Genomic DNA, 26608 nt, shown 5'->3' on the forward strand with positions numbered 1-26608 from the left:
GAAATCAATCAGAGTTCTCCGGTGAACAGAGAGGACGCAAAGTTTAAATGGTAAAGGATTTACGCCCTTGGTCATGAAAACTTCCCAGCTAGAGCAGTTTCGTCTCTCCTTCTACTCCATTTTGAAAAAGAAGAGGAGGAGGAGAAGAGGAAATGGAGAACAGGAAGAAGAGGAGGAGGAGAAGGAGGAAGAGAGAAAGGTGATGGGTAAGGAGGAGGAGGAGGAGGAGGAGTGGAAATGGAAGAAAATGGAATAGGCGACTGAGGAAGAGGCTAAAGATTTCGACCAGCTGCAACGGTGAGGTTGTCTGGGGCTAATGGTGTGATGGAGGAGACTTGGAAATGGTTCGCTGCGAGGGAAGATTGCGATTGGGAATGATGGCTTCCCAGAACACAATCGAATTCTGATTGTGTTGTTTTGCGTGTCCGTCTGTGCATGGAACAGAATTAGAGAGAGAGAGAGAGAGAGAGAGATAACATAATCCTCCTCTGGAACATAATAATAATAAATAATAATAATAATAATAATAATAATAATAATAATAAAGGTAATCACAGAAGTAATACCAGTAGTTATAGCAAAGTGGTTCATGTCAAAAGAGGCAGTTTCAAAGAACAATAATTGTTTCATGTGGACCGAGAGTTTGCTTGCTTTTGGGAACGGAAATTCGAGAAAGTTTTACAACTTTTATAACCTTTCTCTTTCCTGGAAGGCCACCTTGAATAGAAGTCGTATTCCTGAGTTCTACAAGAGAGTTAGAGGAGTAAGTTAGGCTGATTTCTCATCGAGGTATAATTATACATTCAATGCGAAATCAAAGTTTTAGCATTTGAAGAATCATTAGCTAGTTTCAGCGGAAAGAGAATGAATCATGAAATTGACAGTATTCCAAGAAAGCAGAATACACTTCTGGATAAAATAAAGAAACACTGATGACAGTGAGCAGTGGAATTCTGAAAAACAAACGTTTACCCAAGACACGTTTTACCATGATGCAAGTGGCTTCGGGAGTGAAGGATATCCTTACGTTTCTAGACCGGGGAAGTAGGAAGACACTCTGTACCTTGCTGATTCACCAGACTATTGTTCACTACGTAAAACAAGTAAAAAATGGGACGAAGTTTCTTCGGTGCAATCGAGTTTTCCGTACAGCGTATAATCAAGGCCACCAAAAATAGATCTGTCTTTCGGTGGTCTCGGTATAATGCTGTGTGAGCCGCTGCCTATGAAACTTTAACCACGGCCCGATGGTGGCCTGTCTTATATCGTTGCCAGACGCACGATTATGGCTAACTTTAACCTTACGTAAATTAAAAACTACTGAGGCTAGAGGGCTGCAATTCAGTACGTTTGATGATTGAAGGGTGGACGATCAACATACCAATTTGCAGCCCTCTAGCCTCGGTAGTTTTTAAGATCTGAGGGCGGACAGAAAAAGTGAGGACGGACAGACAAAGCCGGCACAATAGTTTTCTTTTACAGGAAGCTGGAAGATGTTAAAGGAAGTCTCACAAAGAAAAGTAATATATGGGTTTGTGAACTTTTTCTAAAGCAGATAGGTAGAAAGTTAGCCTGAAATAATTGTTGTGTTAAACTAGTTTTACCTATAGAGCCTCAACATCTTCCCTGCCAGGATTCGAACCTAGTCCTGAAGTTTATATAAATTATAGAAGTCGACTTGGACCATCCGGATCTATCTATCTATCTATATATATATATATATATATATATATATATATATATATATATATATATATATATATATATATATATATATATATATATATATATATATATATATATATATATATATATATATTTATATATATATATATATATATATATATATATATATATATATATATATATATATATATATATATGGTTTTTATTGAACATTACTTGTAGCGGGTATTCATTCATAGTCTAGTTAACTAAGGATGGCAGGAGGGGATTGATCCACAGACCTTTCAAATGCGAGCCCATTTTAACTTCCCGTGCCTACCTCCCATCCCATATCTCCGGAGATGGGGACAGCCCGATGGAAATGGACGGCACATGCGCATTATAATTCTTACATTTTTCACTTCTCAAATGATGCGTCTGGTTTCATTTCGCTCATGTAAACACTATTTACCAATAATGGATTTGAATACAAACATGTTTCATTTTAAAGATATCGTATTTTTAAACACAACATATCAAGAGCTGGACGAAAGAATGGGTTTTTATATAGTCGTCAGGCTTTTTATTAATAATTTGAAGAGCTGACCAATAGAACATGAAAGGTATAATGCTGGCAGACTACAATCATGGCACGAACGTCAATATGGATCCAGAAGTTCATTATTAAACTTTTAACAAAGAATGACGTTTCATTGTTTGCAATATGGCTACAGGTCGTTGCAATATTTGCAGTGCCAGGGCTAGGCTCAGGATGCGAGAGAGAGAGAGAGAGAGAGAGAGAGAGAGAGAGAGAGAGAGAGAGAGAGAGAGATTAAATTTGAATTATTGTAGTTTGGCAGATATTATATCATTAAGCTTTGCATTGAGAATCAAATCGTCCCCAGTTTCATGCATTGTCTTATTTTACCAAAAATGTTTATAAAAGAGTGGTAGCTGATTGCTCTCCCTCTCTGTCATATATATATATATATATATATATATATATATATATATATATATATATATATATATATATATATATATATATATATATATATATATATATATATATAATGTGTATATATATACAGTACGTACATATACTAATCAGCTCAGTCAAGTGGTATTTGATGGCTTCCTTGGCGCTGCATTCTCAAATGCCAGTCGCTTTTGCTTTGTTGCAATGGCAAAGCAGTTGTTAATGTGGGGTTTTATTGCCAATTGATGGAAGGAAATCCTAATTTGAAGATGATGTCTTCTCCTGTGCTGCCGCTGGCATAACTCTTTTACCTCTGTGGAAAGCTAAATTATCAAAGCCCCTAGGCCATGTTGTTTGTAGCCATGAACCCCTTTGCTCCTATTAGAAATTAAAGTAATAAAAAATCTTTTGAATGTACTGTGCGTAAATATGTGGCACAAAGGAGAAGGATCAGATTAAGTGACTGTTCGGAGTAGGTGGAAGAACAAGTTAATAGTTCCAGTTATAAGAATTGGAATGACTGGATATATATCTGGTCACTACTTGGTTGAAGCTATATTTGAAATGCATGACAGCTGTAATACTTCACTGAGGATACACGGAAAGACAAAAATGCCTAGGTCTAAGGCGTCTTAATAGATGGAATTTATGAAAGGGGTGATTGAAGTATGGGTGCATAGGAAAGAGGGATAAAAAAAAGACTGCAAGTTGGGATGGTGAAATGCGAGGTAAAATATAGTTGTATGACAATGAGGTCTTGTCGTAGTATAAAAGATAGTAGTATAAAAAATAGAAAATGAACAACAAGAACGTTAATGAAGATTTGTGGGTGAATGAAATCAAGTACATCAAGGAAAAAAAAATTATTGAAAGTAATGAAATACCCAAAGCATATAGTCTATCAGTTACATATTGACATAAAAGATGCAAATTGAGCGGGTGGTCTGTGGAAAATTTGCAGTGAGAGGAAACTTTTCACGTGGGGGTAGGGAAAATCAGGTCATTGCAGTCTGGATAGTTGTAAGGGATGAATTGGAACGAAAGGGCCCTGTGAGATTTATAATTAAGATAAAAAAAGAATTAAGGAAAAAAAGTGTCTACTTCGTCCTAAGCAAATCAAGATATAATTGTTTTCCAGAACAAATCTCTCTCTCTCTCTCTCTCTCTCTCTCTCTCTCTCTCTCTCTCTCCTTATTTCTTTAAATTTTTAGTCCTCTAAAATAAGTATCCTCATTCTTATTTTCCTTAGATTGGATCCTGGAGTGACACCTATGGTTTCGAATCTGTACCTGTGAAATATACGAGACTTGCATCGAATAGAATACCACCAAATAAGTCCTACATCATCACGACAATTTTGGTAAGTATTATAAAACATTGCGAAATAGCGTCGCAAAGCTAATGGTCATCGCAACCGATGTTCTCAGTGAGATTTAATTTCATCAACTGATAGTAGAAAATTCCATTTCCTTCTAAACGAATATCATGGCAATTATAATGACGAATACTGATGTTTTTCAGTTTTTAACCAGGTTTCCCTTTATTTACGTAACAATATATTTCTTTTAACGGAAGTGTAATTTGGTTTTACATCAATTGCGAATTCAGGAATATCACCGTGCATGTTAATGTCCCATATCGGAAAATTAATCCTCAAAACTGTAAATACAGCCGATAATCAAATTCGTCGAAATAAAAAGAGAAATATATTTTTGAATGTGGGACATTACGTAGGTTAAATTCGACTCAAAACTGTTTTCCTTCTTTTTCCCCCCGAATGCACCATTCAGGAGAAACCCTTTCTCATGGAAAAGGAAGACGTCCACTACACTGGTAATGAGCGATATGAAGGATATGTGAAGGACCTCGCTGATCTCATTGCCAGATATCTCAATATCAATTGTAAGTATTAACCTAAACTTAATCGTTTTAGCGCTCTTAAAAGGATGATTAGATCTGGGTATGTGCAGTTACACATACAGAACCTTGACAGGTGAATTTCATTACTGGTATTTGGTGCGTTGTGTAGAAAATCATAATATAATTGCGTTGCCATTTTAGTAATAGTTTCTACTGGGCTTTATGTTTCCGTAAAGTATTGTCAGTAATCTTTTGATATTGAAACCATTTTTATTATAAAAGACGGACTATAATGTCATCGTGATTATTAAGGTTGCTTACATTGTTCTGTTGCATGAAGAAAAACGTTTTATATAGGGATGGAATATTTCAGTAGTCAGAGATATTCTTAACAGTGTATACGCCCATATGTAAAACTGCTTCCTGAAAAATCTCCAGTTTAAGCGCAAACTAAGAATTAGGTGTTATTCCATGATACTGGATATTTCAGACATAAGGTAAATTTTGTCTTTAAATTTATTAAGTTGTTGATAGATCTCTGTAACAATATGCCGTGTGCAGTCAAAGTTTCTTATGTAAGTGACTCAGTGTCTTTTTTTGTTACGTTTGGATTTTCGTTTTTATTCGAATACTAACAATTGCAGAATGTTTATTGTTCTGGTAATAAGTACTGCGTCAACTCAGAGACTAATGATATGAAGGTTTTGTGTGGCCCTCTTTGATTTCATTTGTGGGTATACATTATTTTCTCCAAAAAAATGATACTTATAAATTATTATTGTCAAATTGTTAGAGGTTAGAAGGCAGTAATAAGCTATTAATATAAAAAAAGCCCACGTTTTCTCCAATACTATAGAAAAATAACTTTAGTATTTAATAAACTATCAGTATCTGTGTGTGTGTATATATATATATATATATATATATATATATATATATATATATATATATATATATATATATATATATATATATATATATATATATATATATATATATATATATATATATATATATATACAGATATATATACATATATATATGTGTGTGTCTGTGTATGTATATGTATGTATGTATACATGTATGTGTATAAAAGTTAACACCTTTAAAGTAAGAAGAGAAATTAAGCTTCGGAAGGGAACATGGCCAAGAAGCAGATGGTCTCTTCGAAAAGTTTAATCCGTTTCTTTTCTTAATCTTCACTAATATTAGGTCTTTCAGACGAGGTTGTTAGACCAGTACCCTCTACTCACGTATGGTCATGAGGCCTTATTTTTTGTACAGCACTGACTCCTCTGGTTGGTCGTGCATGCATGCACTGACCTGTGCAAGGTTTCTAAACCTGTTTAATGGGAAGCCCAGATACAAATGTCTGGGATCGGGCTTTATCAGATTTTTATTGCCCCTAATGGCAATATACATTACAGTATGTGGTATTTCTAACTCTTTCAGGAACTTCCTCCGTTGTATCCATTCGGTAATAAGCAACACTTTGGAGGGAATTGCAATGACCTGATATGGGCTTTGAATCAGTAGATACTTGCGGTCTTACTGTATTTATGTTTTCACCTCCGCCAACGCTGAGATGGGAATTGGTATGTTTATTCCCATAACTGCCGGTTAACGTGATATCCTAAAAATGGGAAAAAGAGCTAAGATGAAATTTGAAACGCATGCTGGGTGACTCCACTGGTCGATTTATTTTAGGGAGGTATAACCGAAGACTCAGCAAGTTGTCCTTGTCTTCATCGGAAAGTCTGAGGATTTTAGAAAAATTATTTGCTTCGAGAAAGACTGTACACGCATGTTAGTTGTTTTATATTACCTAAAACATACAGAACTCACGTTCGAATCTGACCTTCAAGGGTGAAAAGTCAAAGTCATATTCAAGGTGAGGATCATTGTAATAGATTCCTGAATAGCTACTGGCCCTGGCTCTAATTTTAAATGTGCCAAAGAACACGAGCTTGTGGGAACAAGTTGATTCGTAAATGCTGATTTCGGAGTCAAAGGTCATAATCTTTTTAGAAATTGTTCTTATAAATGTAAATTTTTTTACATAATTTTTGAGCAATAATAATGGTACTGATATTGTCCTTTCTTTTTGGTGTGATAATATTTGGATATTATATAGAAACAACCAAGCATTATTCCAGTAAACAAGACGAAAAGACTCTTGGTCAAAATGAAAATGCATACTTACTTTATTTCTAAGGCGAGTTATGGTCAGGGTTGAACACTCTTTTAACATAAGTGCCATAGAATAATGTTTGTTTGTTTCTATATCATACTCAAATATTATCACGCCAAAAAGAAAAAAACAATATCGGTATCATTCTTATTGCTCAAAAACTATGCAAAAGAATTTACATTTTACAAGAATAATTTCTAAAAATATTATGACCTTTACTGTCTATATATATATATATATATATATATATATATATATATATATATATATATATATATATATATATATATATATATATATATATATATATATATATATACACATACATACATACACACACACACACACACACACACGCACGCACGCACGCACGCACGCACGCACGCACGCACATACACACACACACTGTTAGACAAAACGCTGCACCACAAGTTTGTCGCGACATCCCCGATTATTAAGTCAAAAGAAATGTGTCCTATTACATCTCCCCGACAAGGGAACTCTCCGAAACAAATAACCACGACATCCCAGCCCGGGTAACCAGGAAATTTTTTTCCGGGACTTATTGTTTTTCGTGTTTATCGTTTCAAAACAGAACGTCCGTGTTTCGAGATTATTATTTGCTTTTATTTGTTTTATTTTTTTACATTGTTTACATGCCTAAGTTACGTCTTTCGAAAGTTTGCAGCAACGTGAAAATATATTGGCCCCCTTGACCATGAGAGGGGTCACTTCCTATTGTAGGATTTAGTGATGTCAGTAACTGATGACTGATACATAATAATGGGATGTTTAAAAATTTTCAGTTATTTATTCTTCATAAAATGGTGCAATTAATTACGTCAGAAGCTAAGAACAGAAGAATGCGTGATCTCTTTAGTTCTTTATTATTATTATTATTATTATTATTATTATTATTATTATTATTATTATTATTATTATTATTATTATTATTATTATTATTATTAGTGAGCATACATTCGAATATAAAAATCACAATGACATTAAATAGACCCATCATGGTTCTGCATAATAAATAATTCCTGATAAATAAATAGATAAATAAATAAATAAATAATTAAATAAATAAATAAATAACCCTCTAGAATTTGAATACTAACGCAGAGATGAATGAGCTTAAGTTCGCCCTTTGCATAAGCAGATTGAAGCAATTATGCATCAAAATAATGATTTGGCTTCAGCAATGAAATAGAACCCTCTGCTCCCAGTATGATGGTAAGGAAACTTTGCATTATTAAAACTGCTGGAAACGCAAGAGAAAATAGAAGCTATTGGCGTAACTATTGGCATTGCAACCATACTGTGGAATTTAGCATGGTGACTGATAATATAAAAAATGTAAAGCACACTAAAAAAATTCCAGTGCAGTTGAAATAACGTTTGTTATGAAAGTGACTCTAATCTCATTAAATTTTCACTTGGGTATTAAAATATTATCAAATATTTATCTTGAATTTTCCAATATATTCCATGAAAATATCTTGGAATATATGGAATATCAATGATATTCTATTGAAGACCAGTCTGCACATTTACAAGTATGTGAATGATGATTTTTTGGTACCAGTCAAGTGTGACAACATGGCGCCTCAACAAATTGATGATGTTGATGCTCGGAGGAATTAGTAACACTTACATAATATATTTTTTACTAAATATTGTTGCTTGTCAGTAAAAAAAAGTGACAAACAAACAACTTATTTACTAGAGAAAACTTAAAATAGTCAGGGAGTTTGCAACGTAACCCCTTTAATAATCCGATTTTTTAGATTTTCTCAATTGTTCTTTTAGAAAAATGAAACCTATGGAATAGTAAAGAATGGAATATTGTTCTATTGGATTTTAACTCTTTTAAAGTAGTATTCAATAGGAGTCTCAGCTACTCAGCTTTAGTCTGGTCCTGTGTGTATAAGACAAATAGTACACAAAAGGAAAAGTGTTTCTGTTACTTGTTAATTTGCTCGAATGTAACAAAAAAAAATTAATGGACCTTTGACATTGTGCAGATCCTAAAACAAATAAAGGATTTTTTCTTATTACTGAATAAAAACATAGAACACTTTATTCCTTCTACTTCTCTTCGATGCACATCACTTGTCTTGTCGCACAAGTGAAAGAGTAAAAATTCATCAACGCTATTGTTGCTCTGTCGTTTTCGATCATCTTTCAAAACGGCAAACTTACGTACCGCTTTTCATTAAGCTTCCGCCATCGTTTTAAAAATGTACCTATTTTATCAAGTGCGCAAGAAAGAAAATGTGCACGAATCTAGACGAGAGAGAAATTTTCCATTTTATATGGAAAATACGTTTATGTAAATGCTCGTTTAAAATTTTCATCGGGAAATTATCAAGGGGAATGACAGATATAAACAAGGGTATCTTTTATTGGTTATATGTACATGTTACATTTGACAATATATTTGATAAATTCTCTATCATAATTCATAAAATATTTTCGACGTGTGCCCTCCACATCATATTTTAAATTTTAATATTTGACTGACTAACTGCCGAAAATAAGCGTCTTTGAATTGACTGTTTTACCATTTTTATATGAATATTTTTTTTATTTTTAGTTTTATGTGCCATTTGTTCCCTTACTGTTGAATGGCAGCGTTCTGGTACATTTAACATTGTTTCATATATATATATGTCTTCTAATAACATTGTTATTATTAAATTAAATTTAGAGCAAAGTCTACGAAAGAAATGTTTATTGTATTTCTTCAGAAAGAAAAGATCTTTCAGAAATAGATAATGACACAGCATGGTGAAATCAACAGCTGTATTTCCAAATGATGTAATACTGTATTTTTTTCATTGCAAACTACAAAACAAGGTATTTTCCATTCTGGTCACTACCTTTTAAAACTAAAAAACTGATCACAATTGCTGCTGGTCTAGATTTATATGGATGCATTTTAACAATGACATCGGACCAGAAACACCGTATACACTGCACTGTTGGGCAGCGGGAAACCAACATCTTCAGTTATGCAGGAGTTACATTTGTACATCTGCTTTTGGTTATGCTGTTCCTCTAACAGAAAACACTGGATCCGGAGAAAGTGCAGAATTGCAGGGTTTCTTGATATGTTTCAAAAGTGCATGAGGATAAAATTATGAAAGTTTACTTTTTACTGACACCTTGCTTCCTCTAGTTACTGGGATAACAGCTAAGGTTGCCAACCAAACTCAGTCAGGTGAAAAAATTCTGCAAACAGTTAGATAGGTACTTCAGCCATCAAGGCTACAATTGATAATTTTTGCATCAGTATTCGAAATGAATGTCTATAAATTTGTGCATGGCTGTCTTTCCGCTTGGAAAGAGGGTAGAAAGACAGATAGACAGACAAACAGACAGATAGACAGCAATGTGCATTGTGGTCTTTGTTCTTAGAGAGAGGGGAAAAAGACAGGCAGACATACGGACAGACATACTCTGAACATTTGCGTAGATGTAGAATAGCCATCCCAGGCAATTTGGAGTTGTGCAAACGAGCAGGTGTGCCAGAAAAGTAAGAAGGGTTGAATAACACGTAAGGTTAAGAGTATATCTTAGTTTAACCAGACCACGGAGCTGATTAACAGCTCTCCTAGGGCTGGCCCGAAGGATTAGATTTATTTTACGTGGCTAAGAACCAACTGGTTACCTAGCAACGGGACCTACAGCTAATTGTGGAATCCGAACCACGTTATGACGAAAAATGAATTTCTATCACCAGAAATAAACTCCTCTAATTCTTCATTGGCCGGTCGGAGAGTCGAACGCTGGGCCAACAGCGTGCTAGCCGAGAGCTCTACCAACCCCTCCAATGAAGAACTATGACACGTCAGAAGATGCAATAGTCGTCAGGTGTAGTGCTGAACTGGTTAATTCAGATGAGTTCTCTGTGATGTTAGACTCTCTCTCTGATCATTTACATTTGTGACCTGTCTATGGATATGATGCCCCACAAGGACAGAGGAATGACCTCTGATGAAGATCAAGAGGCAAAGGTTAATGGGTAGGTAAATTCAGAGAGTTAGAAATGAGAATGGTAAAGATGAGGAATAGCTTCATAAATAACAACCGAAGTAAAGACATGACGAAAAAGTACTGTACAAGAGTCTCTGATGCCATCAGTGATCTGTGTGAATAAGCATAAAGGTTAAAGGTTTATGAAACAATTAAAGAGTATCGCAGCTGAAAACGAACAGGACACGGAGTGAGAGAATAACAGGTAAAATAGTTAAGGAAAACATACGAAAATGCCAAATAAGAGAATAAAGAGTACAAAAGAAGTTTGAAAGGAATAAGAGGTAGATGGTCGGAGGGAGAGAAGTCTACCCAGAGAGAAGGTTCAGGAACGAATGAGGTAGAAGAACCTGGTCAGCAATATCGGTATTGCTGATCGGTTTATCGTTTGAATATTATTCTGAGGAATGAAGCAACGCTTCGCGCACTGCCTACCGTTTAGTAATAAACCGCTGTCCCCAGTAGAAGTTGGTTACATATCTCTGCATTTCACACTTTTTCACTTTTATAAAGCCACGCATGCTGTAAATATTTGATAATAAGAGTATCTACATCTTAAAAATAGCATTCAGTATTCATGATTCACTTCGATATAGTAGTGTTGGCTCAACAATCCCTGCACTGAAATTTCACCGAGCGTATAAACATTCTAGGAATAGCTGAAGATAGAATTTTCGGTGAAATACAGTGAAATATGTTAATATATGTGCTGAAGATTATTATGAAACTACTAAACAGACAAGTTTGTTTTGTTTCAAGTAATAATGTTTTGTCAGCAAGACGAGTAAGAGGTTTTTTCTGCTCTTTCCAAGTATTTCCATTTAATTTCAAAACGAGTAGCTTGAAATTATGACAGGTTTGACATTTACAAAAAGTAACGAAAAAGTAAACCTTTCATCCATCCCAGATACCCTTCGGCTTGTCAAGGATAACAAATATGGAAGGATTGACCTCACCAAGGACGGTGGATGGAATGGCATGGTTGGGGAGCTGGTGAGAAAGGTAAGATGTACATTATATAAACAGCAGGTAATCTCTCTCTCTCTCTCTCTCTCTCTCTCTCTCTCTCTCTCTCTCTCTCTCTCTCTTCTTAAAATATTTCATTTGACACATTTTACCCCTCTCCCTTCTTTCTTAACATGTTTCAGTTGACACTGGCTTTATCTCTCTCCTAAAATTGATAAAAGTAAGTTCAGCTTATTAAGATATGGTAATGAAGGAAAATTCATGAGATATGTACGCTGTACAGTATTTGACTTTAAAAAATATGTAGTTTGAAACTTAAAAATGTTTGATGGGGATACAACGACTAATGAAATATTTTGAGATCAGTTGACCATACAATCACCTACGTGGTGACTTACACTCAAACTCATATATATATATATATATATATATATATATATATATATATATATATATATATATATATATATATATATATATATATATATATATGCATATATATATATATAATATAATATATTGTAACGACCCGAGTGGGCCGTTATGCAGGTTCTTTAACATACTCAGGACGGGGCTGTCATGACTGACGGCAGATGCAACAAACAAAGGAGGGGAAAACAACAAAAACAATAAAATAAGCTTAATATTAATTTATTTACAAAGTTAAGTTATAAGTATTTACAAGTGAGTCAGGTCTGGTAAAAGATAAAACCATAAATACAAAAAAAAGCCAAAAGGCAGCACTAAACAAAATCAAGTTAAACAATTAACTTTATAAACAAAAAGTAGCTTTAAACAATAAAGAGGCAAAAATAAACAGCAGCAGGCAGAAAAAAAAAAATACCAAACATACGTCCTCCATCGGGTCACCAAGACAGCCCTCAGCTGCACAACAGGGACAAGACCCCACAAACCAGAATACCCCGATGGAGACGTCAGGACAGCCTCACGCTGTCATCAAAGATGAGCAGCTCGTGGTCACACGACTACTCATGGTCACACTCCACCTCTACGTCGTGCCCACTTCGTAGCCGTGCTCCAATTTGTTGCTCAAAAACTCGACCAACGTCGACTCCAAAACTGCCTGCTGCTGCTGCCACTGCCGCTACCTCGCTGCCCTACCAGACCTGACTGAAGAAAGAAAACGGCAGCTCACTGACGAAAACATCAAAACATAAAAAAACTTGAAGGTAAGGAGGCAGCAATCCACAAAAGGGAACGAGCGGGGAACCAGCAGTTCCTGCAAAACCATCACTTAACGTGACACCTCCCCACCTAAAAAAAAAAAAAGATTATTTTTTTTTTTTTTCATGATCCTCCAATGCCGTTATGTAACAACCCCGCCAGCCAAAACAGAGCCGCCCTGTCACAGTCGTTATTGTAACGACCTGAGTGGGCCGTTATGCAGGTTCTTTAACATACTCAGGACGGGGCTGTCATGACTGACGGCAGATGCAATAAACAAAGGAGGGAAAACAACAAAAACAATAAAATAAGCTTAATATTAATTAGTTATATTTACAAGTGAGTCAGGTCTGGTAAAAAGATAAACCATAAATACAAACAAATAAGCCAAAAGGCAGCACTAAACAAAATCAAGTTAAACAATTAACTTTATAAACAAAAAGTAGCTTTAAACAAAAAGAGGCAAAAATAAACAGCAGCAGGCAGAAAAAAAATACCAAACATACGTCCTCCATCGGGTCACCAAGACAGCCCTCAGCTGCACAACAGGGACAAGACCCCACAAACCAGAATACCCTGATGGAGACGTCAGGACAGCCTCACGCTGTCATCAAAGATGAGCAGCTCGTGGGCACACGACTACTCATGGTCACACTCCACCTCTACGTCGTGCTCCACTTCGTAGCCGTGCTCCAATTTGTTGCTCAAAAACTCGACCAACGTCGACTCCAAAACTGCCTGCTGCTGCTGCCACTGCCGCTACCTCGCTGCCCTACCAGACCCGACTGAAGAAAGAAAACGGCAGCTCACTGACGAAAACATCAAAACATAAAAAACTTGAAGGTAAGGAGGCAGCAATCCACAAAAGGGAACGAGCGGGGAACCAGCAGTTCCTGCAAAACCATCACTTAACGTGACATATATATATATATATATATGCATATATATATATATATATATATATATATATATATATATATATATATAAATTATATATATATATATATATATATATATATATATATATATATATATTATATATATATATATATATATATATATATATATATATATAATCTTTCATGCAAATATGCTGCAAGTAAGTCACCCCTATAAATTACCAGACCAGTATTATATTCCTCGGACCCTCCTGTCATAACATGTCCAAAATTATCACTGTGAAGAATGGTGGTCTATTAACAATACAACACACTCCTTCCAGTTTTATAAAGTGTTTATATTTTAATCATATTACGGGAAACATTCATTATTATTATTTATTATTATTATTATTATTATTATTATTATTATTATTATTATTATTATTATTATTATTATTATTCAGAAGATGAATCCTATTCATATGGAACAAGCCCACAGGGGCCATTGACTTAAAATTCAAGCTTCCAAAGAATATGGTGCTCATTAGGAAGTAAGAGAAGGTAAAGAGAAACAGAGAAAGAAGAGATCCCACTTACTAAAAAAAATTATAAATTAATAAATAGAACCAAATGTGGTCAGTTACGGGATAAATGTTTATTTACGTGAATTTATAACATTCATCATATTTACTCGTCATTCTGTCTATCTTAGGGGCTATCATTCTGTCAATTTTTTCTGCATTTTAACTGGACGTCTTTTACTTGGCCTGAACAGGAAGCAGACATAGCCATCGCCCCCTTGACGATCACGTCGAGCCGTGAGCGAGTGATCGACTTCTCGAAGCCCTTCATGACAATGGGAATCTCAATCATGATCAAGAAGCCCACTAAGCAGAAGCCCGGGGTCTTCAGCTTCATGGCTCCTCTGTCGGAGGAGATCTGGATGTGCGTCGTCTGCGCCTACGTCGGCGTCTCCATCGTCCTGTTCCTCGTCAGTAGGTTCAGTCCCTACGAGTGGAAGGTACGTAGTTCAATGTGATCTTGTATGTCAGTTGTTTAGTTGCTCAAAGATGCCTTAAATATATTTCTTTTGGCGCGAAGTGCCTTTTTGAATCTTCGTTATTCCTGAACTAGGAATTTTTAATTATACACTAAATTCGTAGCCTGTTTTTTTACCGATTTGATTTTCATAATATATGATATATATGTACATATACATGTATACATGTGTGTATACGTTTAAATATATATATATATATATATATATATATATATATATATATATATATATATATATATGTATATGTATATATATATATATATATATATTGTTACGAACTGAGATTTTCAGCCCTTAAGAAAAACACAGGATCTAGATGGAAATAATATTGGGGCTACTCTGGCTAATCGACAGCTCGCACACACAAAGAAGGAGGAATAAACAAAATACAGGAGTTTGCTATAAAAATATATTTATTAATTTTAAACTTAATAAAAATCTTTATAAAAAAACAAAGGTCACAACAAAATGAGCCAGGTCCGGGCCATGAAACACAAAAATAAATAAAGCAATATTACTTTACATCCAAAAGAAAGGAAGTACCAGCAGCAGTCGATACAAAAAAACCATCTCCAACGAAGTCCACCAACTAACGACAACAGGTCGTATTATCACGACGTCCTGCTGCCGTCTCGCCAAAATACAAAGGACACGGGCCACTGCACCTGAGCCAAAACCGCCGACAGGGTCTCCACCTGCGGCCAACAAACAACCATCTTCGTTGGTGCGCTGCTCCAGTCTGGGCCCAAACACCGGCTGCCCAAGAAACGTCCTCAAAGTCGAACTGCTGCTGGTACTCAAAAGTTCTCTTCCCCAAGAGAACAACCTGTTCGCTACTGCTGCCCGAACCTGACTAAAGGTTGGCGCCACGCCAACACAGACGTAAACACTCCTGTGGAAATAAGAGGAGGGGGGGGAGGATTAGCCAAATAAACAAACTACCGTAACGCCCATAAAACAACCAAAGATCCTAATATCCCGACAGAAAAAAAAAAAATTACAAAATTTTTTTTTTTCAAAATAACCAACCTCCTCCTCCAATGTGGTGAAAACTCCGACAACCAGAGCAGAGCCAATCCTGTCACACGGTCGCCAACGTTACGAACCGAGATTATTTAAGAAAAACACAGGATCTAGATGGAAATAATATTGGGGCTACTCTGGCTAATCGACAGATACACACAAAGAAGGAGGAATAAACAAAATACAGGAGTTTGCTATAAAAATATATTTATTAATTTTAAACTTAATAGAAATCTATAAAAAAAAACAAAGGTCACAACAAAATTAGGTCCGGGCCATGAAACACAAAAATAAATAAAGCAATATTACTTTACATCCAAAAGAAAGGAAGTACCAGCAGCAGTCGATACAAAAACCATCTCCAACGAAGTCCACCAACTAACGACAACAGGCCGTATTATCACGACGTCCTGCTGCCGTCTCGCCAAAATACAAAGGACACGGGGCCACTGCACCCGAGCCTAAAAACCGCCGACAGGGTCTCCACCTGCGGCCAACAAACAACCATCTTCGTTGGTGCGCTGCTCCAGTCTGGGCCCAAACACCGGCTGCCCCAAGAAACGTCCTCAAAGTCGAACTGCTGCTGGTACTCAAAAGTTCTCTTCCCAAGAGAACAACCTGTTCGCTACTGCTGCCCGAACCTGACTAAAAGGTTGGCGCCACGCCAACACAGACGTAAACACTCCTGTGGAAATAAGAGGAGGGGGGAGGATTAGCCAAAAATAAACAAACTATATAACGCCCATAAAACAACCAAAGATCCTAATAATATATATAGTATATATATACATATACAGTATATAATTATGTATATATATTTATATATATAATGTATGTGATTATGTACATACATACATATATATATACATATTTATATATATATTATGTATATATATGTATATGTATATATATATATATATATATATATATATATATATATATATATATATATATACATATATATATATATATATATATATATATATATATATATATATATATATATATATATATATATATATATATATATAAATATATGGATTATATAGCAAATTTGCAAAACCCATTTATGTATAAAAGTGGGAGAATAGGATTGATTTAGCTACCGGGATTATATGTAATTGATATTGATTGCCCACAGCATTATTATCCATAAAAAAGAAATTTCTAAACAACAGTCAAGTAGCGTAAAATTAGTGGTCTACTGGTACATTCATTTCCAAATAAACCCAAAATAGGATCCAATAAGATGCCGCCAATCATGTTGTTTTAATCAAAGGAATTTCAAATATCAGATTTTTATAACGAAACAGACTTTCAAAAGCAAAATTGTATACTATGTTGGTAATACTTACATGATTATTAACGGCCATGTTATATCGCATTTATGTCACCCGTCGTTTCGGCTTGATTATCTAGGGTGTAGGCTTTTTGGCAGTTTTAAGTGGGGTCTTATTTTCCCACATTCATAAGTGTCTCACACCCGATGGGGTTACATGTAACTAAAAACCAGAATATGGCCATTCTTTAGCGTCCCTTCGGCGTGCCCCAGAAGGAAGATCCTGTGTTGGCATAAGGGCAGCTTATCTAAAGCAACAGCAATCACCTTCAGTTTAAAAAATCTTCTAAATGTCCTCCTGAAGGGTTTTAGATGCTTCACTGGACGGAGATGGGAAGTCTGACGTGCCATTAGGGGCCACCTTTTCAATGACGTGTTTGGGGTATTAAAGGGAGGCACTTGGTCTTGAATTGTTTTAACTTCCTGACCCTTATAAGTGCAAGAGCAAATCCTTAGGGCACGTAAAAAGAAGTTGTTTGTGAGTCAGTCCAAACTTTACTGAAATATCATAATAAGCGAAGAAATGAGTTCGCAGGTGAAAGGTCCGTGGTTCGGTTCCGATAAGTGCCTCCCGCCAGGAGATATACACGCGACTTGGGAAGTACAGTCAGTCATCTGGGGTCAGAATAATGGGAAGGATTTGCAACCTCCTCAAAAGGGAAAGATGCGATAGGTGATATATCAGCACTGCTCAAAAAAAGAAATACGATGAACCTCTGAAAAGGAGCCTGGGATTCAGATTTATTCGATATAATTTCCCTCCAACCAAGCGGCAAACAGGATTATGAAGACATAGCGGCAGATTTCTGGATCATTCCTTCATTTGTATAAATACCACTGTTCCGTACCTCTTAATGCATTACCTGTTCGTTAAGGGTAAAAGAAGTGTTCCAAATACAACGTTGAAAAATCTAACCTCTGTGATATTTTTATGGACAACCTTTATTTTATATATATGTATGTATGTATGTATTTATATTGTATATATATATATACATACATATATATATATACATATATATATATATATATATATATATATATATATATATATATATATATATATATATATAAAATATATATATATATATATATATATATATATATATATATATATATATATATATATATATATATATATATATGATGTATGTGTAAATGTACATTCTTAAAGAGGGACATACTTTACAAAGCAAGCTCGAGGCAAGGAAAGTTAGGATACAGTTTTTTTAAATCTTCGGACATATATTGCTCAATAATGCGACATCTGACAACTTTAGGAAGGGGAGGAGCTTCAGTATTATTGTGTTTGTGTTTTGCTTGACCTCCTATAACTTTCAATCATATTCTACGATTCTGAAATCATTGATACTTAAATGCAGTACTAAGTTTTACAGTATTCGTTCAAGTTGTAATTTGTAGCGACAGTTCTGAGTAAAATAAATATTTTTCGACAACCTACAAATTAACCTTACACATGAATTTATGACACCACACTGAACGGAATGCTTGCATAATCGGAAACGCGATCTTCCATAATGAAATCAAGAGTTAAATTTGAGCAATGTCCAACGAAAAACGTGGGGAACAATAAAGGAACGAATGCAATGTTATGATGAGAGAGAGAGAGAGAGAGAGAGAGAGAGAGAGAGACTCTGCTGTTGTGTAAGCCTTGGCCTATATGTAGAGCTACTTATTTCATTGTTTTTTTTCTTTTAGAGATTGGGCGATACTATATTTGAATAGTATGCTTTAGCAATGGAGAGAGAGAGAGAGAGAGAGAGAGAGAGAGAGAGAGAGAGAGAGAGAGAGAGAGAGAGAGAGAGAGAAACTATGTCAACGTCAAGAAACATCCAGTTACTTGTGTTTTCCCGCCGAAGTTCTCGCGCTGCTCCTCACATCATAGAGAACGCTCTTGTGGATTTAAATAGATTTGGTCAACCTACCCTAGCTGTCACAACATTTACTGCCATTAATTCCAGCTGACTTTTAACACCGTGAAATACAAATGTGAATGTGTAAAAATTAAAGAAATTATCATTACCTTGTATGATGATGCAATAATAAGCCTGTTCATAACGGAAAACGAGTGAATATCGTTGTTCTGATAAACAGTACTACACCGAGATATCCACACACTATCTTTTAGATCTCTATGAACGAAGTCACCTGAGAAATTCTGATTACTTCGGACATGCATGGTGTTTTTAAGTATCTGAACGCTTTTGTTTTGCAGATTTAACATATATGATACAATTTGCATTGTATTTTCATATTCTAGAGTAAATTTACCGAGATTATGTGTTTTCTTTAAGAAAAAAATTAAAATTCGGTGAACGAAATCTAATGAAAACTGTTTCCTCACTTTCCTTGCTGAGTGTACATGCACACACACACACACATATATGTATATATATTTTTTCTTCATAAATGAATATTGATATATATATATATATTTTTTTTTTTTTTTTTTTTTTTTCTTCATAAAGATTTGAGAGACCTTTCCAGATTCGAGAGACCTACAATAAAACAACGCTGAGGAACGATTTTACGATGTGTAATAGCTTATGGTTTACTCTAGCCGCATTTATGCAACAAGGTGTTGACTTATGCCCAAGGTGTGTGCGTAATCGGAAACCAGATGTCTTATATAAAATAACCTATCTCTCTCTCTCTCTCTCTTCGTTGGGCGAGTCGGTAGAGCTGTGGACTAGGACTCTGTAGGCCCGAGTTCGAGTCTCCGGCCAGGCTGATGAAGAGTTAGAGGAATTTATTTCTGGTAATAGAAATTCATTTCTCGCTATAATGTGGTTCGGATCCCACAGTATGCTGTAGATCCCGTTGTTAAGTAACCAATTGGTTCTTAGCCACGTAAAATAAGTCTAATCCTTCGGGCCAGCCCTAGGAGTGCTGTTAATCAGCTCAGTGGTCTGGTAAAACTAAGCTATACTTTTCTCTCTCTCTCTCCTCAGAGTGTGTCTCCCTCTCTCTACTCTGCCTTGTTTATTTTCTTCTCTATAAGCCTATACTCCCTACTCTGTGACACCTGTAGTCCTTGTTTGTGTTTGTGTGTGTGTGTTTGTTTGTTTGTTTGTCTGTTTACCTCCATCATCATTGCGCCTCTCTTTCTTTACTCTCTCCTAATCACCTTTTTCCTTCACTCTCTCTTGCATCCTCTTTCCACTGTTTCTGTGTGTGCGTGTGTGTGTGCGCGCGTGTGTGTGTGTGTGTTTGTTTGTGTGACTAACCCTGCTGAGATTTGATTAAAGAACCAAAGTGCTTGCAGGAGAGGAGACACTTTGGCGGCTATTAAACTCCCTTATGCAGAAATCATCATAAGTGCGAGTCTTTTCACTCGAGAAATGGAAGAGTGCAGTTTGCCTAATGGTGCCCTGGGAAGGCCCGCAAACGACCTCTTTAGAGTGCGCTTTAAATGATCTTTGTTCTCTCTCTCTTCTCTCTCTCTCTCTCTCTCTCTCTCTCTCTCTCTCTCTCTTCTCTCTCTTAATGACACTTCCGGATGAGGTCTGAATGCACGATATGAAATAAATTTCATTTCCAGGTTTATTCGTTTCTAGAATAAATATGAGCTATATGGGATATTTTACAGAAAGTGATCCATTAATTTTTTACTTTAGAATTTGCATTTTAAGTATGGAGCCGTATGAACACTCATAAGCGCTTGAAAGGTTATCAAAGTTGTCAATCAGATTAACAACTAAATACGTTAGTATGAATACACGTACAGATGAACTAATAACTATTTACATAGCTAAATGAATGAATGAAAAGGAAAATAAATCAATCAAATCTCCATCAAGTGGCAACTTTGACACAACTATACGAAAAGTTCTCAGAGCCCTTCTCTATATAAGAACCACAATGCGCCATCGTGAGTAAGTTTTCAACATCTCAAATTATTATGTTTGCCTGCTCTGATTTCTCCCCGAAGGTCTTTCTCGGGAAGGATCGCCGGCGGTGTTTGGTGGTTCTTCACGCTCATCCTCGTCTCGTCATACACGGCCAACTTGGCTGCTTTCCTCACGGTCGAGAGAATGGTGACTCCCATCAAGTCCACTGACGAACTCGCCAGGCAGACGCAGGTCGAGTATGGCACCCTGGCCGGGGGATCCTCCATGGATTTCTTCAAGGTCTGTACAATTTAGGTTCCCCGTTTTTTTTCCTCATTTTTTTCTGTTCTGGTCGTTGTTGTGTTTTTTTTTCGGGGTTACATTAGTTGGCAGTGATGAAACACCTTCAATCCAAGTATACATTCATGCACTGAAGAGTTTACATTTATTTTTTAATATGATGCTAATAGATAACTTGAAACGATTCCCCTAGAGTCAATTGGTATAAAAAGATATATATCATATGTTATCTCATATTTTAATCGGTGAAGACTAACAAGAACAATCACGTTCTTTAGAAAAAGGAAGGTAAAATAAGACTGATGTCTTGTGTGTGACAATCTTTGTGTATTGTTAAAAACGAACTAAAAGTCCCGAAGTTTACAAAAACTACTGTCTGGTGGAGACAGTGGTCGTCGTGAAGTGCAATGATTTTAAGAGTATTTTTAACAATATCCAAGATTTACACACAAGAAAAGTCTTATTTTGCCCTCATTATAATTGTGAATAATTAAAGACAGTAATAACAGTGCATTTCCCCTTTACCTTTCCAGAGATCGAAAATAAGCGTCTACAGCCGCATGTGGGAGTTCATGAGCGCCCGACCTCATGTCTTCGCGTCCTCCTTAGAGGAGGGCATCCAGCGCGTGAGAGAATCGAACGGCAAGTACGCCTTCCTCCTGGAAAGCGGCAAGAACGACTACATCAACGAGCAGCTTCCTTGCGACACCATGAAAATAGGTCAAGATCTGAACTCGAATGGGTACGGAGTTGCCACTCCGATGGGATCTCCATTACGGTAAGTTCCTCGGTTGTTTTTTGTTTAAAAAAAAAGAAAAATAAACGCATATTTATATAAGCGTGTGCGCATGTGATCTTGTTGCAGATTTCGCAGCGAACGGAATTTTCCGTTATTAAGAAGACACTGAAAATCAGATTATAATTATGTTTTACCCATGAATCATATATATACTGTATAATAAACTTCGAAGAAAGACAAACAAGAGTGATATAATTCATAGTAGAGAGAAATCTTCTTCGGCCATTTACAATTTGTGTATGCGTCAGAAAACAAGTATATTATTCAATTATCTGATAATTCATTGACTACCATAAGTGGCAATTCTATCTCTCTTCTGTATGTGTGCATTTTGTTTAGCGGGTATGCATCCCAGACGGTTACAAATTATTTAAAACCTGTCACTTACGATATCTCTCTTTTGTCTCTTCCATTGGCATTTAAATCATCCAGGATAACTATGGTCTGTCATATTCCAAACCCTGCTAGGCAGAGGTACAGTGCGTCTCCCTAAAATATTTATTCTCTCTCTCTCTCTCTCTCTCTCTCTCTCTCTCTCTCTCTCTCTCTCTCTCTCTCTCTCTCTCTCTTACATTCTTGGGTAGTGAACACAATGTTGGTAACTTTATCATCTTAAGTTCTTAAAATCAAGTTTAGCCCGTAGTTCTACGATTAGAACATTTATTTTCTTCTGCCAGTCCACACAGTTTTCCTGACTTAGTTATTGCTACTATCTCTCTCTCTCTCTCTCTCTCTCTCTCTCTCTCTCTCTCTCTCTCTCTCTCTCTCTCTCTCTCTCTCAGCCACCCCAGTCGCAGTCAATCTTTCTCTTTCCCAGACCTGAACACCGTGACTCCTTATTCGACTTAATATCCAGCTTATTCTCCACAAATAAATTAACTGTCACAGATATATGAGCCACATCCTCTCATATTCATATACCCTGGACCTATTTATGTATATGAACCTGGCTTTTTGCAAATTAACACACGGGTATGGGGTGCAAAGCCTCGCTGTTGTATCACTCAAATCTGCGAGAATGTAATTTCAAATGCACTTGCTATGGCCGAGTGCTCTTTACATTCGGTTATTTTCATTTTTAAGAACGCTTTGGAAGGATTGAGAAAGGAATAGTGTTAAAAGCAAATCTGGGCTCACTGAGAAATTTGAAGATCCCCTCATGGATTTACAACCAAAAAATTAGCAGGCAATTGACATTCCATGGTGCTAAATTAATAATCGACCTTTGCACGAATTAAATCACTTCTTGCCCTTTATAAACATTATGAACACTAACATGGATTTCACATGCAAATTTCCAAATGCGATAAAACATTCGTGGGTTAAAATGCACTCATTTTCCTGTTAATTTAAAACACACGAATACTATAACTGTAGTTATTGCTATTGATGTATTATCAAAAACAAAAACAAAATTAAATTAGTAAAACGACGATTGCCTGAGCTTAGTAAAAAAATAAAAGGAAACTGAAGCTAAAAAAGATTATTTCTTTCATAGAGAGGATTGTCTGTCACTGCACATGATTACATTGTTACACAAATGCCTGAAAATCGCACAAAAATATCAAAACTGATAAAATGTTGTAGATATCAGAGTTCGACGGTAGGAGGTCAGATTTTCTGGTTTCTGGCAGAGGGCTCTGGAGAATTTGGCTTACCCTTAACAGTCATTTGAGAAGTGTCAGGAAAGAAAATTCTTGAGGGGGCAACTAGGGATTATGAATAATCTCATATTATAATGGGAAAAATTGTCGTTGATTTCTATGCTTTAAAAAAGTAAGTCTGAGATTTTTCTATGAAAAGCCCAATGGGTAATGCGGCCTTCTACCCTCATAATAGGTTTATGAAAAGGGAGGAGAAAATCCTAGAATTAGACCCCGAAAGAGGTTATCAGGCAACCATTTTAATTAAGAGGATATGAATGTCCAAGGTAGATGGAAGAAGAGAGGAGGTAACAAAGGAGGAAAACTTGCAAGAATCCCAGGTACTTATCAATACCAAGACTTAAGACTCATTGTGATTTTTATAATCTCATTAACAGAAATCAGTACATCAATTTATGTCAAATTTTGTTTGCCCACTCGCCACTCTCTTGCCTCGAGGCCACCACTGCTACACTGGGAAACGAAGAGGGGACATTTGAGAACCGCTTTACCTCGCTACTTGAAAGCGGAGTCCAGATCAATAAATGTTACCACGGCGCTGGCATACGGCTCGTTACGAATATCCAGATATCTTAGATTTAAACGAGAGGTAATCCTATGGGATTCAGTAAATAAATGACTTGCGAGCTCTCTTGACATAACTGGATTTGTTCAGTGTTATTTTACTCCATTGCGTTAAGTTTAGAACCACAATAATTTACCATGTAAAATTTTGAGACACGACTCTTTTGATTACTGGTTCCGTCATTCCGTACTTTGGTTGAATGCAACCCCCACTGTCCAGTTTGTCAATGTTGACAAACATTTTTCACATGGGTGATACAGACTTATAAAAGTCTAGAGATCTCACAAAAAAAGAAAATGATCGTTTCTTTTCATAAGAACGCTCCACAGAGATGTATTTTCTTTTGGCATTCACCTTAAAATCTCCCCAGTAATTAGCTTTTCAGTCTCATTTTATTCATTGTTAAATCAACAGTGTCATTTTTTTATTTTTATGAAGGATTCTTTACATAACTACAAGCGATGCATCCTTTTTTTTTTTTACACGCCACACCCTTTTGCCCGACATTCGGTAACAATTTTTTTTTTTTTTTACGAATCCGAATTCCAGTTATCAATGTTAGATTTACTTCGAAAACGAACTTCATTCCTGACTGTCATTTCCATTATCCGTTTTCTCCCGCTAAAAAGGCTCATAACTTCGTTAGGGAAGGCAATGACTTTTCGTTTTTTATCGGTAAATGCAGTGGGGATGAACCCAGTGATTTCTGGGTAAGTTGTTGTTCGCATGCTATGGGAGGTTTTACTGAAGCATTTGCATAAGAGTCTACGAGTCATTTTTCAAGTATATTTTTTTTATCTCCTACTCTTTAAGCGGCCACAATAATGTTTGTTTGTTCAAAATTATTATTATTATTATTATTATTAAGATGAACGCTGTTCGTATGGAACAAGCCCACAATACCGTTAACTAGAAATTCAAGCTTCCAAAGAATATATTATTCATTTGATAGAAGCAATAGAAGGTAGTAGGAAACATAGAAAGAAGAGATCAGATATTAGAAAAGAAAAAAATATTTTAACAAACAAATAAATAAATAAATAGATAAAAAAATGTAAGTACAATACAATGAGTATTGTTGTAAGGTAGTAATACATTAATTGATTTATTGATACTGAAGTACATTTGTTTGTACGTATTTCTCATAAGTTAATTATTTGCATATACTGCGAATATAAATGTTCATGAGCACGTAATTTTAGGCACTATTCTCTTCAGACAAATGAACCATAATACTTAGTTTCATTATGAATACACAATTATCCTCGGCCTTGGAAAGACATGTTACGTCAGTTTGTTTTGGGTGTTCCACTATAAATTTACCATTCTATATCATTTTATCTTTCCACTCAGTCCTCTTAGCTGATATTTCCTGCATATTCTAAAGGTTTCATTAGTAATCTATTACAAAGGATTTAGTATTCCCTTGTAGTGTTCTCTTTTCCTTTGCAGAAGGAATGAGCAGCTCAGTTTTTTCTTCTTTTTTCTCTTTGTAACAATATCGGTTATCTTAACCCGTATCCTAGGAAAATATTTGGCCTCGGAATATCACAAAAAAGTAGCTTGTCAGTTATTTTTCATAAATGCTTTATTGTCTCTGATTGTTGCAAATATGTAATTTTAGTTATGTATTCATCCCTCTCCCCACAATTTCTCCATACTTTCTGTGTGCTCAATTTTTGTTCATCCTCTCCGTGGTTTCTTCCGATTCCTTTTATGAGCCAAGTCCTTCCTCAGTTCTCACTCATTTTTTCCCTCACCATTTTTTTCTGTTTATCTAGGTCTAGGTTATATAAGGTCAAAAACCTCCATTCCGTAAAGCTCATCTCATATGATTCCTTAAGTATGGAATTCAGTCATTTTAGTCAAGCAGTGTTGAAATTATTTTTACATTTTTCTAAACATTTTTCTCTCTATGAAATTCACCACAGCATTCCATCAGCTAAATCGGAATTAAGATACTGAATGAATATTGTAACGACCAGTTTTTCTATCTCTGTATAAAAGGTTTTTCTCCTGATAAAAAAAACCGTGCCCCATTTTCTTTTTGAGTTTATCTACATAAAAAGTTTTTTTTATGCTGTGCAAAAGTGTCCCCAGAATCGAATTCAAACCTAACGACATTTTCCGTTCCATAAACACTAATTGATCCATTTTGTTAATTTGCTCACGATGCTCACTTAAGTTCTGTCGTCTTAGGGATAGCTCACGGGAAAGCTGCGAGGGAAGAGTGTGCTTG

At 35.7% G+C, this 26608-nt stretch overlaps 1 protein-coding gene across 2 annotated transcripts in view; it reads left to right on the forward strand.

Annotated features, from left to right (window-relative positions):
• The window catches only part of LOC136830185 (glutamate receptor 1-like), a 445402-nt gene that overhangs the window by 405510 nt on the left and 13284 nt on the right, over positions 1-26608 (forward strand). For both annotated transcript variants that reach the window (XM_067089464.1, XM_067089455.1), the window contains exons 10-16: positions 3894-4004; positions 4435-4546; positions 11644-11738; positions 14544-14789; positions 19699-19808; positions 21143-21341; positions 21875-22119. In XM_067089464.1, coding sequence (XP_066945565.1) covers positions 3894-4004; positions 4435-4546; positions 11644-11738; positions 14544-14789; positions 19699-19808; positions 21143-21341; positions 21875-22119 — 1118 coding nt within the window. The remainder of the gene's footprint in view (positions 1-3893; positions 4005-4434; positions 4547-11643; positions 11739-14543; positions 14790-19698; positions 19809-21142; positions 21342-21874; positions 22120-26608) is intronic.

This window comes from Macrobrachium rosenbergii, chromosome 4 (assembly GCF_040412425.1).
Source record: "Macrobrachium rosenbergii isolate ZJJX-2024 chromosome 4, ASM4041242v1, whole genome shotgun sequence".
NCBI classification, from domain to species: domain Eukaryota; kingdom Metazoa; phylum Arthropoda; class Malacostraca; order Decapoda; family Palaemonidae; genus Macrobrachium; species Macrobrachium rosenbergii.